The sequence below is a fragment of the Trachemys scripta genome, chromosome 4 (assembly GCF_013100865.1).
Source record: "Trachemys scripta elegans isolate TJP31775 chromosome 4, CAS_Tse_1.0, whole genome shotgun sequence".
Classification (NCBI taxonomy): Eukaryota; Metazoa; Chordata; order Testudines; family Emydidae; genus Trachemys; species Trachemys scripta.
The window spans coordinates 29,320,777-29,337,651 of record NC_048301.1 but is presented as its reverse complement, the minus strand read 5'-3'; the positions used below and the strand labels follow the sequence as shown (position 1 = coordinate 29,337,651).

Here is a 16,875-nt window from a genome sequence, read left to right as displayed (position 1 = left end):
ACATGGAAAGATTTCAACAGGAAGAGAGACTGAAAAGATTGTAACTGGTGAGAAAATGAATAAGGGGACAAGTTAAAGGTATCTAAAATAATGAAGTATAGAAAAGGAATCCCAACTTTTTAGAGAATATAAAAATAAAGAGAAGCAAAGAAATTGAAAGGCAGTACAATAAGGAAATACTTTTTACCCCAAAATATAAAAACAAATTTTGGAGCACCACTGCCACAGAATGAAGAGACCAAGGGCTTAAGATTTTTTTTTTTTTTTTTTTAAGGATTTATATGGATAATGACAACATCTACAGTTATGTTAGAAACGATAAAAAGATATTTTAAAAGGTTCCTTATGCTTTAGCATAAGGTAATTACTAACAGTGTGTTAGGTAGAAACTTCTCCTGTGGGCAGGCTGACTACTACAGGATTTCCTGTGCCTTTCTCTGAAATATCTAGTATTGGTCACTGTTCAGAGACCAGTAGGGTAATTCCTATACTAAATTCTTAGTCATTACTTTGCATTCAAGAGGGCGTGGGGTTTCTTTAAGTTAATGTTAAATAGAATACAAAGAAGCATACATACAACTGCTTTAAATCCGTTCCTTCTTTAAAAGCAGTTTCACTCATTCCAACCTGTGGAGTTCCTACCATGTATTTGCTTGTTATGATCTAGTGGTTAATAAGCATACAAGCTTTGTGCATGACTTTCAGACACTAACTTATGTCAAAGGCATTTTTTAATATGAGGAATAAGTACATTGCAAGTTTGAACTAACTTAAAAATGGGGTATTTTGTAACGGGAGCTTAAGAAAGCACTTGAATCTTTTTCTTAAAATATGAAAACAACTTCTACCAAGCTCAGGTAATTTAGAAAGAGCTAAACTGAGTTTTACCAACTGAAAAACAAATCACCTTTGGGTGCAGAGCATACAAAAGTTCAGGTTTAAGTAAATATAAATTGCTTGGAAAGATCTGAGTGACTATAAGCAGGTCTTCAGAAACTGAAGTATAGTGTGTTGGGAGACATGCACACACACAGTCTCGAAACAGGTTTAGGAGTCTTAAAACTGATATCAAGTAATGGCAACATTAAAACTTTTCTTTTTAAAATGTGCTTTTAGCAATTACATTTCTATCCAGACATACTACCAATCATATGATGAAGTCAGCTTCACTCAAGGAAACCAGTCTTCCTTGCAACTTAGACATGTACACAATTTTTTCTTTACCTTTAAATATTAATCCATGAACACTTTCTATATATGCATATATCCCATTCTGTCACCTTCCACCAGTTTACTCATTTTAGAATCCAATTCAAAATTGCCTCCAGGCATTCAGAACTCTCCACGGATTTCCTCCACATGCCCGTCTGTCTACATTACTTCTCAAGCAAATATGTATTGAAAGAGTAACTCCTATATTCACCTATTCCCCTGTCTATTCCACTAGTTCTGCTCCTTCTGTTTTGGCTCCCTCCACCATGATGGTTCAGGTATTTTACAGAAGGGGTGGAGGGGAGAAGGTTCATTTTCACATTTACACTCCCCACTGAGCCTTTGCACCTCCCTCCAAGCCACGTTATTTCATTACATTTCACCTTAACTTTCCTTTTCAACAAATTACTTCGATGGGGGGAAAAAAAGATGCACTTACTGCTTGCTTTTCAGCTGCCATTACTGCTGCTGCTGCAGCTACTGTTTGTCTCCCCAGTCCTGTAGTGTTAGTGCAATCAGGGGGTGCTGCTGCTTTGACACCAGGTAAGTAGACAGGTGGGGCAACTTTAGGAGCTGTCCTGGAGTGGAACAGTGAATGGTTACATGGATAAGAAAAGGAACGTGAGGGATGTTGACTCGGCACCCTTTGTTTCCAGCCCATTTTGAACTGGCTATGAACAGGAGTAGCTGGTGGATGGTAAGGAGGTGGCGGAGGGGGCAGTGGTGGATGGAAGGCCACAAAAGAGTCAAGTTCTGTAAACATGGTTTCTGCAGTGGGAGTGCTGTTCACTCGACATCGTCCAGACTGTCTCATAGTTAAGAGTGGGCTTTCATCCCCAAATCGTTCGTCAGGAAAGAACTTGTGAGGATTCTGCAAGGGAATACAACAAAATCAGAGATTAAAAAAGTTGTGGTTTTTGGGGCAGATTTCCTATAAAACTGACCAAAGATTGGGACTTGTAATCTAGACTTAGTACAATGACTAGTTAGACCCACTGTTTTAAATAATACACTGAAAGACTTTAAAAAGGTGACAAAGAGCTGATCATGAAAGAGCAGCATGGCCATAAGGGAGACACCTTCAGAAAAAGTCAGAGGCGAGAGCCTTGCATCAGCTTCCCTATGTGGTAGAACTGGTCAAATTACTCACTGTGATTAAGATGTCCAAATGTATCATCATCATTCCGGCAGCATTTGGAGGCCTTAATCAAAATTGGCCCCTTTCCCTGCCCACCTGCTGTATGGGCACACTGTAAATTCTTTGGGGGCAAGGACTGACTTACTATCTAAATATTTAGTCCTTTTCCCTCTTCAGGACTCGTTCTTGAAACAATTTGTTATTCTTAAGTATTCAGAGTCATTTGGATGAACAATTTGCAGACTACAAGTTGTTCACAAATTGATCACAAATTGCTCACTTTCACTATTTACAGTGAGTGGTCACTTAAGTCACATGATATAATTTCTGCTCCGTATCTAGATGGAAGCTTTTCAAAACAGGAAAATAACCAACAACAAATGACAAACAGCAAATAATAAATAGTGAGCACAGACTGCTCTTACTCATGCTTGTATCCCCCAAAAGAATATAGGTATTGCAAAAGTATACCTATTCTCTAATGTTCATGCATAGCAAACAACACTGCAAATGTTACCAATAAACAAATAAGAATTAAAACAAGGGTGACAAGCACTGGAACACCGTTTTTGCAACATTTAACCAACCAGTTCAAATGGAGGAAAAGACCAAACGCTTCTTTAGTGGATGGTGGTTTTTAAGTGACAGAAATGTAAGAATTTTAAACTGATTACACATAAGAAATCTACTGGTGTTCCCCCGTGGGGTTCAAGAACATTGTATTTTACTTTGAGTCTGAGCGATTATCAGCCCTTTCCCCAGGAATGCTTGAACATCAAGTGCTTTGCACAGTGACAATGACAAAAGCTTCTCAGATTCTGAGAATACATGTAACCAATGTCACTGGAATCAGGCACTGGACATTTTCACTCCACATTATGGCATCTTTTCCAAAAAGAAGCATTAACATTCCCTCTGTGTCTCCCTCCACCTCTTTCAACAAATGCCACTGCTGGTTGATGTTGGAAATAAGCTTAAATTTATTTATTTGATATAATAAAAATATGCGTTTTCTCACTGGTAAAAATTCTTCACTTCCAGGCCCATTTTACGATGTATAAATACCACCCTCTTTCTAACATCCAATTTTCTACACCTCCAGCAAGCAATTCATTACTACTGCCTGATCACTCAGTAGAAATACAAAAATAGAGTTAAAAAAAGCGTACACCTATACAATGTTAGTTTTTGTTGCAGTCCTGGTCAAACATTCAGTTTTCAAAAGATTCGCACCAAATCACCCTGGAGGAGGAATTAAACTTACCCAGACAGTTTTCCATACCTGCAAAAGCTCAGCGGCAGCATCAGAAAGTCCAAACTCTCGCAATACACGAATCTGAATCTCATAACTGACAGTGGCTCCTTCTCCACAATTAAGAGCATATGCTCTTTGAACCTGCTCAGTATGACGGAGCTCCTGGAGCCGTTTGACCATCTCTTTAACAACAAGGAGATGGGGAACTGGGGAAAAAATGACAGTGAAAAGTTACAAGAGAATTTATTTCTTAAGATGTTAATGGGACTTTAATTCTGAATGAAAAACTAAAGTTAATCACGTCATTGAATTGATGTTAGGCTGACTATGTTGCTGAAGACGACTGGCACCAAGCCAAGAATAGTATGACATATATTTGTCCTTAATGCCTTAGAGCATCTTTATGGGATAAAGTGTAGAACATACTAGTGCTAAAGATGTGCGCCATTTTTCTGGCTTCTACTAAAGCAAACCACAAATATACTCTTCTTTGTAAATCCCTTACAGTGATTTGGGAGCCAGAATATTTTAAATCTCAACTGCACATTCCCTCTGGAATACTATAGGCCAACAATAGGCTGATGTTCTTGCCGCAATTTATGTTTTTGGTGGAATTGTGGGATCACAAGACCATAGTACCAGTAATAACTACAGAAAATGCATTTTAAAGAAATTACATGAGTTTTAAGCCAACATAAACCTGTGAAAATTACACTGTTTTATGCAGCTGCCTTGAAATAATTAGAAACCTTTCCAAAAGGAAATCATATGTAATTTTGGGTATTTGGCTATCCTATTGCACAACTATCATGTAACATTTTGCTGCTGTCTGGTAATGGGTGATATTTCTTTGTGAATTTTCTGTCCCTAGTAACATTTGCATATCTTGAGAAAAGTTAAATTCAAGCCTCCGTAAATGCAGCGTTGGAATCGTGAACCTCACCAGCTATCCAATGGCAAAATATTACCATCTGTGATGAAAGGTCCACAAAGATTAAATGGATTAGACAGCAAGAGCAATGCATGGGGTATTTGCATTTCAGAGGTGAAATAAACACCACATCATGTAACTACAAACAAACATCAATTGCTTCTAGTTTCATAAAGATCACCACAGTGTGTGTGCTATCAGACTTGCTAATTTTTCCAAAATGTTTTCTTTTTTATTTCTGGCATATGAACTAACATAGTAAACATGAGCAGAACAACAATATCTCCAAGAGTCTCAAACAAGCCTCTATACTCTGTTTCACCATGGCAAAACACTCAGACAGTAAAACACTATGTGTCAAGGTCACACTATATGAAGGAAGATTTCAGGGCAGCATGACTCAGCCTTCCCTTCAAAAGGTTTGTTAACAATAACCTGGCTTGAGTTTGGAGCAATTCTTCGTAAGTCAACACACTCAATCTAAAATCACACACATTTTAGTGTTGTCTGGATGGCATCCATTGTAGAAGCAGGATACAGGAACAATATAGTTTCACTCAGGAGTTCATGGGCCAAGTTCAGCTCTTGCATGATTTCTGATTCAGACAAACAGGTCCAAAGAACCCTGACAAGAGTTTGCTGACCATAACCTGAATACTGCAGGTACAGTTCAGCGGAGATTCACAAAGCCTCAGGAACATGTCACACTACCAGCCCAAAACGTTCAGTCTGTCCTTGTGGGGGAATGATCAGCTGAGAATTATACCTAGCTCCTGGAGCACAGACAGGAGAATGCTGCTTGGTTCTTCAGGTGGCCAGCTCTTTTCTGCTCTCTGTGCTCCAGGGATGTCTCCTGGCATGAGAGCACAGCTTGTTGTAACATATGCCTGTAACGCAAACCTATTTGGCTCAGTCCGCAGCTCTAATGATTTCCCTGCTCGTGAAACTGGCTAAACAATCCCTTTTTCTTGTTATCAGTGGAGCATTAAGTAAGGTGGGCCACTACCAGCACAAAATTCCTGTGCTCAAAATACTGCACTGGCTTGTTCTTTGTTTTCAGGTATAAGTCAAAGCGTTGGTGACAATCTTTAAGCCTTGAATTGCCCAGAACCCAGCTACGATGGCATTTAAGATTGGTCGAGATGTTCTCATTCCATGTCCTTGGAGTGGAATTTTTCAGGAGTGGCAGCAGAACATTTTCAGTCAAGGCCAAGTTATTTTGGGGAAATTTTTCCTGTTGGCAGCTCACTAGTGTTTGAATTTGGCACAATGCAACGGGTTATATAATTTGACATTAGGTTGATTTTTTTTGGAGTCTTGTCTATAGGATGGCATCGTTTCTGCCTTCTGCTGTTGGGGGCATGTGTGAATGCTATCAGTTATGGACAGCTCTGTAGAGTAGATATTTGAATCTAGTACCATACTGGTGAGATACTATGGTTATAAAAGTGCTTCTACATTATCTGAATACTAGCACCCTTTCTACTAGGGCTCCTTTCCTTCACAATTAGTTAGAATTCTACTAAAAAAAAATTCCCACTCATCCCAAACTCAGAGTCTTTGGAGGAAATCTCTTAAAACAAGCGGTCCATCTACCAACACCAGATGAGAAGACTCTGGGAAACAAGAAGAATTTAATAATCCCCATCAACAGAACCCCAGAGGACAGTAAATAGAATGCTGCAGTTCAGCTAGCATTCTTACCTGGGATTTCATTGGCGACAACTGAAGGAGGATTGGACTGATTACTGCCGATTTGCTGGTGGCTAATCATATGACAGCACTGTGGCACTGCGTTGTTTACCATGTAGAGGGTGTCGGGCACGTTGGACATTCTAACCATCCGCAAACGAACTAGGTCTGTTTGTTCCACCATCATCTCATCTAGCACCGACTAAAACAATAGTAGTTAGATAATAAGAACTGCTACAAAAAATTCTACTACTTTTCCAAAGTCATATTTTCCACATAGAGTAACCATAACACAACCAACTACTGCCCCCTGAAATATGCAGATCAATCCTTTTAAAAGGTACCACTAATATGTAGGAAGCACAGGGGCTGAAGGCCTAACAGTATGCAAACCCATTTCATCTGCTCCCAATTTATAACATTACTTGGGTTTTCTAGAGTATTTTCCACTCAAAATTCTCACAGCACTTTACAATCAACAAATTAAGTTTAGGCACCCCTCAGATGATGCTGGAAATGTAATCTCTTCACTTTATAGATGGAAGCCCATGAGTCAAGTCCGTTCTCCCTTCCTCCCCCCCCGATTAATATTAGCAAAAGAGTACTTTAATGATAGCAAAAGGGATTTAATGTTGGAGTTTCTTTAGTTTGATCCCATGAACAAAAAATTAGGAATCTCCCCTCAAAAAAAAAAAAAAAATTGTCAAAATCTCATATGCTTATGGACTCTTGTTATGATTACAGAAGTTCCATCTTCAGATGCATAAGAGCACCAGTGGGGTGGGGGAGAGGGAGATGAGAATAGCTGTCTTTACACTGCCCTTCTGTCACCCAAACCTAGGCATTGCTGAGGCCAAACCAGCTCCTAGCATAAGTCATGGCTGCTTTAACTGTAGCAGTGGTCCACAAGGGGCCACTGTGAGCCAGGACTGCCAGATTGTATCATACTCCTGCCCCATCACAGACATGCCCATGCCCTTTCCTAAGCCTGTCCTAGGATGCCACCTGCACCTCAGCTGCTATCTTAAGGTGAGTTATGGAGAGGTTATTGTTGGAGGTGCACAAGAGGGGGCTTCAGGAGAGCTGGACAAGGACAGCTATTCTGTTTTGCAGAGGATTTAGAGATTTTAAAATGTGGCTTAGTTCACATTTGGAATGAAAACCAAAAATTTAAAAATTCTCTGAAAGGTGGAATTTCCAGGAAGAAGCCAGGACCCCCAGGCTCTCAGCTTTCATACCGCCAGGCAGGTCTTCCCTCAGAATTTCATCAGAACCAAAGACTCATCAAAACATTTTGATTTCAGTGAATCAGGAAATTCTGACTAGAACAGTTGTCAAGTCTTCCAACAAGCTGTAGACTTGGGTCTGATGATGAGCCCTATAAGCCTTGTTAAACTGAAAGTGTTAGTATTTTAGACCAGCACATGCAAACAATACAAGATATACTGAAACCTTCTGTCTGCAGAATTCCTTGTTGATGTCAGTTTAGTAATGACCACATATTATCAATGGTTACCTTTGCCTCTTCTACATATGGTGAGAACAGTCGTGGCCTAACATATATCCCAGTATTTTTTTGCCGTAGCCAGGCATTTGACTTTCCACCTTCTGCTGTTGGTAGCATGTCTGAAGGAGGGGTGCTAATGAGGCCTCTCTTCATCTGTAAAAGACAGAATTTTTAAACTGAACGTATTACAATTTATATTACTAATATTTTAGTAACCAAACACGCTGAATAGATACAGCCAAGCTCCTTGAGGAATTTAAGTGAAATCATTTTTTTTTAATCAAGTAGTACTCACTCGAATCCAAAATTCACCAGCCATTCCAAATTTTAATTTTTTCACAAAACTTGCATTAAAAATACTGTTTTATGATAATTATCAATAACAAAAGTTCATAAATTTTGCTGCCTCTATCTCAAAAAAGTTAAAATAACCTAGGACTTTTGCACTGCTTGAAATATAAAATCCCATAGGCTAGATCTGTGTGTCTGAAAGGTGGATTGTGGGGTGTGGGAGAAGAAAGACTTACAGCATCACTCAGTATTTCACTGTTCATAGGTAAAATGTGCTCAGTGCGGACAACAGGTAAAAGAGAAGATAGGATCTCTCTCAGCTCCTCAATGTCAAGATCTCGCCTCTTTACACCGCGTTTGTTCACACTGTGGGCAGTACCACTCAGTAAATTGGGCTCTGTGGAAAGGAATAATAAATATATAGTCTCCACCTGAATACACATTTTTTAATAGGAAAACAGAAGTTCTACTTTTCTGTTGCAGGAAGGAAAAGGAAATCTGCGTAGTGAGTGACAGACCGTGCCTGGCATTGTTTTTCCACAAAACGAACCAGCATGCCACCAGCACAATTCAATCTGGTTCCTATGGATGTGAGTCACCTGCCCAAAAGCCATTTCCCCAAAATTTATTTTCTATCTGGTTTGTTACTGCTTAAGCTGACAGAAAGATGGTTTGTATCTCTTTGCAAAACCATGCTCCTGCAGCAACAAAAAAACCTCTTTTCATCCCCAACAGTTGGTAGTTCCTCAAGACTCTTCTGTGGATTTTTTCCCTTCCCCCAATGGTTTCCAAGAAAGACCAGACTATTTTCACAGATTTTTAATGGCAAAAGGGACCATCATCATAATCTAGTCAGCTATACAGCACTGGCCATATAACCCATCTAGTAATTTCTGCATCAAGCCCATTATTTCTGCTTGAGCTACAATACATATTTTATTACATACAACTGCAAATATGCTGAACAGCTCTGCAGAACGACTTCAGAAAAAACTAAGGAACCATCTTTTGCACCTCACATATTCCAGAAGGGATCACCTAAAACAAGAAATCACCACATGTTCCCACACACTGGAAGAAAAAAAAAATATATCAGGAAACCCAGACAGAGATCATGCAAGAATCCCAAAACAACTATAAAAAACCCGATGACAGCTACCCACCACAAAAACAGAAAGTGGAACCAACTACCCAACAATGCACAGAACGCCACATTCAGGAGAAACCATAAACCAGGACCCACCACTTGCACACTACACCCAACCATCAAATTATCAATGCTCCTTTAACTGGAGTTGAATTATCTGTACTCTCCAAGGGACTGAACTTCTCCCCACCACAGAACTTGATACCATACTACAAGAGAACTACTAGAATTCTTTTGCTGACTCTGCCTCAAACAATTCTTTCACAAAAGACAGCACCACCCACAACTACCGTCATACGCCACACTGACAGTCATAAGAAAAAAAATCATTTGACTGGAGATCCCACAACAGACCAAAACTACACACTTGATCATTACATTAATTACTTCAGTAAAATAATCAGTGAAATCTTTAACAAGCATCACATCCACCACAATCTTTCCACCGCTGAGAGGACAGCTATACAATCCCTGAAATCCATCCGCCAGATAATTATCAAAAGACAAGCAGACAAAGGGGACAAAGGGGACACCATTGTAGTCCTCAACCATGATGACGTTGTCATGGAGGCCAACTGACAACTCTCTGACACCACCTATTATAAAGGAATCAAAGAAGATCCCACACCACTGTTCAACCAGCAATTTAGGGATATCATCAAATCTTTTCCCAAACAACTCTGAGCAATTATACAACGTCATCCCCCATCTTCCCAAGATACACAAATAGGGGAACCCAGGCAGATCCATTATATTTGGCCACAGCACTCTTACCCTAAGAATATGCGGACTCTTAGAAACCATCCTCAAACCACTCATCACAGAAAGGGTCAGTTTCCTCCAGGACACAACTGACTTTCTTCAGAAACTCCACAACATTAATAACCTCCCACAGAACACCATTCTTGCACTTCCTAAATCGGGGTGGGCAAACTTTTTGGCCCAAGGGCCACATCTGGATATAGAAATTGTGTGGTGGGCCATGAATGCTCACAAAATTGGAGTTGGGGTGCGGGAGGGGGTGAGGGCTCTGGTTGGACACAGAAATGAGAAGTTCAGGGTGCAGGAGGGGCTCCAGGCTGGGGCAGGTGGGGTGGAGTGCAGGGGAGAATGAGGGCTGCGGGAGGAGGTGCGGACTCTTGGGTGGGGATGAGGTGTTTGGGGTGTAGGAGGGTGCTCCGGGCTGGGACTGAGGGGTTGGGAGGGCGATCAAGGTTGGGGCAGGGATTTGGGGTGTGTGTGGGGGGAGGGGGAATAAGGGCTCCATCTGGGGATGTGGGCTCTGGGGTGGGGCTGGGGATGGAAGGTGCTTCAGGCTGGGATCGAGGGATCAGGGCTGGGGTAGGGGGTTGGAGTCCGAGAGGGGATCAGGGGTGCAGGCTCCGGACAGTTCTTACCTCAAGCAGCTCCCGGAAGCAGCGGCATGTCCCCCCTCTGGCTCCTATGCGCAGGTGTGGCCAGGCGGCTCTGCTGCGCACTGCCCCGTCTGCAGGCACCACCCCTGAAGCTCCCACTGGCTGTGGTTCCTGGACAATGAGAGCGGCAGGGGCGGCGCTTGGGGCGGAGGCAGCGTGTGGAGTGGAGCCCCCTAGCTGCTCCTATATGTAGGAGCCGGAGGGGGGACATGCCGCTGCTTCCAGGAGCCATGCAGAGGGGCCCCGGACCCTGCTGTTCGGCTGCAGTGCCGGAGTGGGGCAAGCCCCAGACCCCACCCCTGTCCTAAATACACCAATATCCTCAGAACAACAGAACTGTTGCCTGTCTCAAATAGTAGAAGACGATGGACAACACTAAGATATCCACCCCCCAGACATTATCAAAAACTCATCCTTTTCATCCTCACCTTTAACAATTTTACATTCAACAACAAACTTTATACAAACCATGGGAACAGCCAGGAGTACTAGGATGGCTCTTCATGGGCCACCTCGAGGAAGAACTTCTGAACAAATGCACCATGATCAGCTCCAGACTACTACATACAAGAAACCCATGGATCACCACGCTTACCTTCATAGATCCAGTAATCACCCCAAACACACCAAGAAATCGGTTATCTACAGCCAGGCACTCAGACACGACAGCATATGCTCCAAGGAGAAAGCCCAGGACATATATCTTAACACACTTAAAACTGCCATTACCAAACAAGGATACTCCACCAGAGAAGTCGACTGCATCATGGAATGGACCACCCAAATACCCCAAGAGAATCTGTTTCAATACCAGAAAAGAACTGCTGAACGCACACCCCTAGTTGTCACCTACCACCCCACACTGGAACGCATATGAGATAGCAAACAAGCAATTACAATCCATACTTGATGAGGACCATATCCTGAAAGAAAATCTTTCCCAAATCCTCTTTTCTGGACTTCAAACAACCCTCCAACCACACTAAACTCACAATCAGAAGCAAGTTCCCCACAGACCAGGACACATCAACTTAAAATGATACCACATCCTACCATGACAGATGCAAAAAATCTGCACACATCTCCACTGGTATGATGTTCAACACCCACCACAACATACCCTTCAATATCCATGGGTTCTACACATTACTATTACAACATGTGGTGTACCATATCCAGTGCACTAAATGTCCCAATAATTCAGTAGGGGAAATGAGATATCACTATGCTCTCAAATGAACTCAGAAAAATAAAAGACAAAAAACACCTTATCACCTCTGGGCGAACGCTTCTCACAAAACCATCATTCCATAACTGTACAACACCTTCAGAAGATGAACCTGGAACTTAAATCCAAAATTCTGCTAGACATCAAAAGTCATGGACTTAAAGACACTGGATTTATAGCTCATTATAACAATCTGTAAGCCACTAACCCTCTTTGTCCTATGACTAGGGTCCTACCAAATTCATGGTCCATTCTCGTCAATTTCACGGCCAGAGGGTTTTAAAATTGGTCAATTTCACAATTTCATATGTTTATATCTGAAATTTCACGGTGTGGTAACCGTAGGGGTCCTAACCCAAAATGGGATGGGGGTGTTGCAAAATTGTTGGGGGGAAGGGGAGGCCCTAAGATTGCCACCCTCACTTCTGTGCTGCCTAGGCAGCAGCCATCCTCCGTGCTTCCTGCAGTTAGAGGAGGTTCCGGGAGGTGGGTAGGATCTCCCCCATGCTACTAGGAGGGCCCCAGCTGGGGGCTCCAAGTCCAGAGCAGTGACAGATTAAGGCCGGGACCCCCAGCCAATCTGGGTGCCCCGGGAAAAATGGCTGCCCCAACTTCAGAAGAAGCCCTAGGGTGGAAGCTCCAACTAGGTCACCCGAAGCCCCAGCAGGAGCCTTGGGGGGAAGAAGCCCCGAGCCTGGACTGACCTGAGCCCTGGCTGCAGCTGCGGGGCTGAAGCCTCGAGCTGGGCAGCCTTGAGCTCGGACTGCCCTGAGCCCCAGCTGGTGTACTGCAAGAAACTGCTACCTGTAGCAGTTACTCATATGTAAGGGATTGTAAAATAAACTGCTGTCAGATGTAGCAAATTCCTACAGATAGCCATTTCAGTTTCTCGCACTACACCAGCAGGAGTGGAAGCTCCCAGCCCCGGCTGCTGGGGGAGGAAGCCCGGAGCCATGGCAGGAGCAGTGGCGGGGGGGAGAAGCCCCAAGCCCAGCTCCCAGGCTGCTGCAGCGCATAAGTGAGGGTGTACCATCATCATTTCTGTGCTGCCTCTGGAGGAGTATCTAATCTCTCCATCAAGAGCAGCCATGCAGGGGAAGGACAAATCCTGTCCCTCCCCAGCGTGGCTGGACTAACAGCTAGGAGCCCCAGGCTCTCAGCAGCAGGGGAGACCAGATTTCACAGGGGAGGGCTGATTTCAGACAGTGAAATTGGTAGGGCCCTACCTCTGACTGTAGAGGTGTTAACTGGCCATTTCGCCTTAAATGGTCAGTCAGGAAAGTAACTGAAAAACTTTCCTCATGGACTGTATTTTCTAAATGGACAACTTACCCTAAATTCTCAATTATTGAGGGACAATCTCCACTCATTGATATATTTTGCTTTCCACAACCAAATCTCTGTACAACTTTTCATGAGTGATGTACCCGCGTATTCGGATTCTAATATCTAAATTGTATTAAATCTATTCACCTAAATTTGGGTTATTGCTGATTATGTACTCTATGCATCATATAACTTTTAAAAAACAAACTTTGTATTTGTGGCTAATCTAAGCACTATACCCAGATGTACATACACTTCTCTCAACCTCAAAAAGAACAGGAGTACTTGTGGCACCTTAGAGACTAACAAATTTATTATATTTATATTTATTCCACTCTGTATGCATCCGAAGAAGTGGGCTGTAGTCCACGAAAGCTTATGCTCTAATAAATTTGTTAGTCTCTAAGGTGCCACAAGTACTCCTGTTCTTTTTGCAGATACAGACTAACACGGCTGCTACTCTGAATTCTCTCAACCTGTGTATTATATTTTTTAACATTAGCTTTAATAAAAATTTTAAAAAGGTCTTAACTGGTCCCCCTTTGTACGTAGCTGTAACACTGAGTACCTTTCCCAGACCTGAAGAAGAGCTCTGTGTAGGTCAAAAGCTTGTCTCTTCCACCATTAGAAGTTGATACAATAAAAGATATTACCTCACCTATCCTGTCTTTCTAATATCAAGAGTGCTTGTGCTTTTGGCTATTTTCTAGTACAATGTTTATTTGGTACTGCTGATGTTTTAGTGAAGACAAATTCCCAGAGTAGTGCTTTCGTTTAGCTTTCCTTTGCTCACAGTATAGCCAGATTACATATTTTCCTGAATTTAAAATCTATCAGTTTGAAATATGTAATCCATTTCTCTAGCAAGTTTATTTTTTAAAAACAAGGTTCTTACCTCTGTCTGCTATTCTTTTCATCAACTGATGTTCTCCCCATTTAACAAGATATTTAAGAATATCTTGTTCACTTGCCTATAATAAAGAAATGGAACACAATGCACACTTAGTTTATTAACCATGCGTTGTATGGGAACCACTGAACAAACAAATATTTCTCAGGCAAAAAACTGAATTGAATCACCTCACAAAAGCATATTCACACTAGCCTTTGTTCTAACGTACCACTGTTGCTTCAAGTACTTGGTAGTAAAACTGATATCTAAACTAAGGAAAAGACAGAGTAGGAAAGTCTAGCTTTAAGTTCTGCTACACAATATAAGTTTCCCAAAGCAATATAGTTTGCAAAGAACCTGGTATGATTCGTTTAATCTAGAAAGTGACCATTTATTTAAAAAAACAAAAATAAATCCTCCTCATACCTGCTAATTCTGTTGGTTTTTTTCATTATGATTTTACAAGTGTCTTCTCCCACTGCCTTCTCTCTTTTAGGAGTTTAAAGTTTTTTTAAAAATTATTTATTGTTTCTAGAGTTAAAAAAAATCTCTATTTTTAATAAATTCTTTCTAGTCATAAAAAGTTCTGGAACTCATCTATGCCACATGCGCCACCCTTTTCTTCTCAGCAATCTAGAGTTACCACCTGGCCGGTATTTTTACCAGTTGCCAGGAAAATAATTAAGCTGCCCCCCACCCTTTTTTTTTTTTTTAAACGTAAGTTCTAAAGATTTCCATTATCACAATACACTGAGGGGGAGAAGGGGAGAAAGATATCTAATGTTAAAAGTTTCTGTGTCCAGTAGGGCTGTTAAATCGCAGTTAACCCAAGTGATTAACTCAAAACAAATTAACTCAATTACAAAAATTGTGATTACCAGTGCGATTAAAACTGCGATTAAACAGTAATAGAATATCAATTTAAATTAATTATAAATATTTGTGGATGTTTTTCTACATTTTCAAATATATTGATTTCAATTACAACACAATACGAAGTGTATATGGCTCACTTTATATTTTTTATTACAAATATTTGCACTGTAATAAAGATAAACAATAATTTTTCAATTCACCTCATACAATTACTGTAGTGCAATCTTTATCGTGAAAGTGGAACTTACAAATGTAGATTTGTTTTTGTTACATAACCGCACTCAAAAATAAAACAGTGTAAAACTTTAGAGCCTACAAGTCCACTCAGTCCTACTTCTTTAGTCAAATCGCTAAGACAAACAAGTTTGGTTACATTTGCAGGAGATAATGGTGCCCGCTTCTTGTTTACAATGTCACCTGAAAGTGAGAACAAGCATTCAGATGCGCTAAAGATTAATATGTCCCTTCATGCTTCAACCACCATTCCAGAGGATATGCATCTATGATGATGATGGGTTCTGCTCGATAACAATCCGAATCAGGGTGGACCGATGCATGTTCATTTTCATCATCTGAGTCAGATGCCACCAGCAGAAGGTTGATTTTTTTTTTTGGTGGTTCGGGTTCTGTAGTTTCCGCATCAGAGTGTTGCTCTTTAAAGACTTCTGAAAGCATGCTCCACAGCTCATTCCTCTCAGATTTTGGACGGCACTTCAGATTCTCAAACCTTGGGTCGAGTGCTATTTTTAAAAAGCTCACATTGGTACCTTCTTTGAATTTTGTCAAATCTGCAGTGACAGTGTTCGTAAATCAAACATGTGCTGGGTCATCATCCGAAACTGCTATAACATGAAATATATGGCAGAATGTGGGTAAAACAGAGCTGGGGACGTACAATTCTCCCCCAAAGAGTTCAGTCACAAATTTAATTAACACACTATTTTTTTAACGAACATTATCAACATGGAAGCATGTCCTTCGGAATGGTGGCTGAAGCATGAAGGGGCATACGAATGTTTTGCATATCTGGCACGTAAATACCTTGCAACGCTGGCTACAAAAGTGCCATGCGAATGCCTGTTCTCACTTTCAGGTGACACTGTAAATAAGAAGCAGGCAGCAGTATTTCCCATAAATGTAAACAAACTTGTTTGTCTTAGCGATTGGCTAAACAAGAAGTAGGACTGAATGGACTTGTAGGCTCCTAAGTTTTACATAACTGCACTCAAAACCAAAACAAGGTAACAAAAAAAATTCTACATTTGTAAGTTATACTTACAAGTACTCTAACATGAATGAGATGAATTGAAAAATACTATTTCTTTTGTTTATCATTTTTACAGTGCAAATATTTGTAATAAAAAATAATATAAAGTGACATGAAATTTAGGGATTTCCTGGAGGAACACATTCTTCCCTTTCAAAGTTCACCTCTACCCCGATATAACGCGGTCCTCGGGAGCCAAAAAAATCTCACCGCATTACAGGTGAGACCGCGTTATATCGGGTTTCGGGACGGTACGCTGTGCCGAACTGGACCGACTTCCGCAGCGGTGATTTAAAGGGCTCGGTGCTCCAGGTGCTGTGGGGAGCCCCGGGCCCTTTAAATCACCGCCAGAGCTCCGGCAGCGGGGCTCGGGCGGGGATTTAAAGGGGCTGAGGCTCCCTGCAGCGGCCAAAGCCTCTGGCCCTTTAAATCACCGCCCGAGCCTGGCTGCCGGAGCCCCGGGGCTCCGGCAGCCAGGCTCGGGCGGTGATTTAAAGGGCCAGAGGCTTTGGCCGCTGCAGGGAGCCTCAGCCCCTTTAAATCCCCGCCCGAGCCCCGCTGCCGGAGCTCTGGCGGTGATTTAAAGGGCCCGGGGCTCCCCACAGCACCTGGAGCACCGAGCCCTTTAAATCACCGCTGCGGAAGTCGGTCCAGTTCGGCACAGCGTACCGTCCCGAAACCCGATATAACGCGGTCTC

At 41.8% G+C, this 16,875-nt stretch overlaps 1 protein-coding gene across 4 annotated transcripts in view; it reads right to left on the bottom strand.

Moving 5' to 3' along the window:
- The window catches only part of BTBD7 (BTB domain containing 7), a 112,537-nt gene that overhangs the window by 5,277 nt on the left and 90,385 nt on the right, over positions 1-16,875 (bottom strand). For all 4 annotated transcript variants that reach the window (XM_034768056.1, XM_034768057.1, XM_034768060.1 and 1 more), the window contains exons 5-10: positions 14,038-14,113; positions 8,263-8,423; positions 7,745-7,888; positions 6,241-6,430; positions 3,633-3,811; positions 1,652-2,083 (exon numbers count right to left, since the gene is read on the bottom strand). In XM_034768056.1, coding sequence (XP_034623947.1) covers positions 1,652-2,083; positions 3,633-3,811; positions 6,241-6,430; positions 7,745-7,888; positions 8,263-8,423; positions 14,038-14,113 — 1,182 coding nt within the window. The remainder of the gene's footprint in view (positions 1-1,651; positions 2,084-3,632; positions 3,812-6,240; positions 6,431-7,744; positions 7,889-8,262; positions 8,424-14,037; positions 14,114-16,875) is intronic.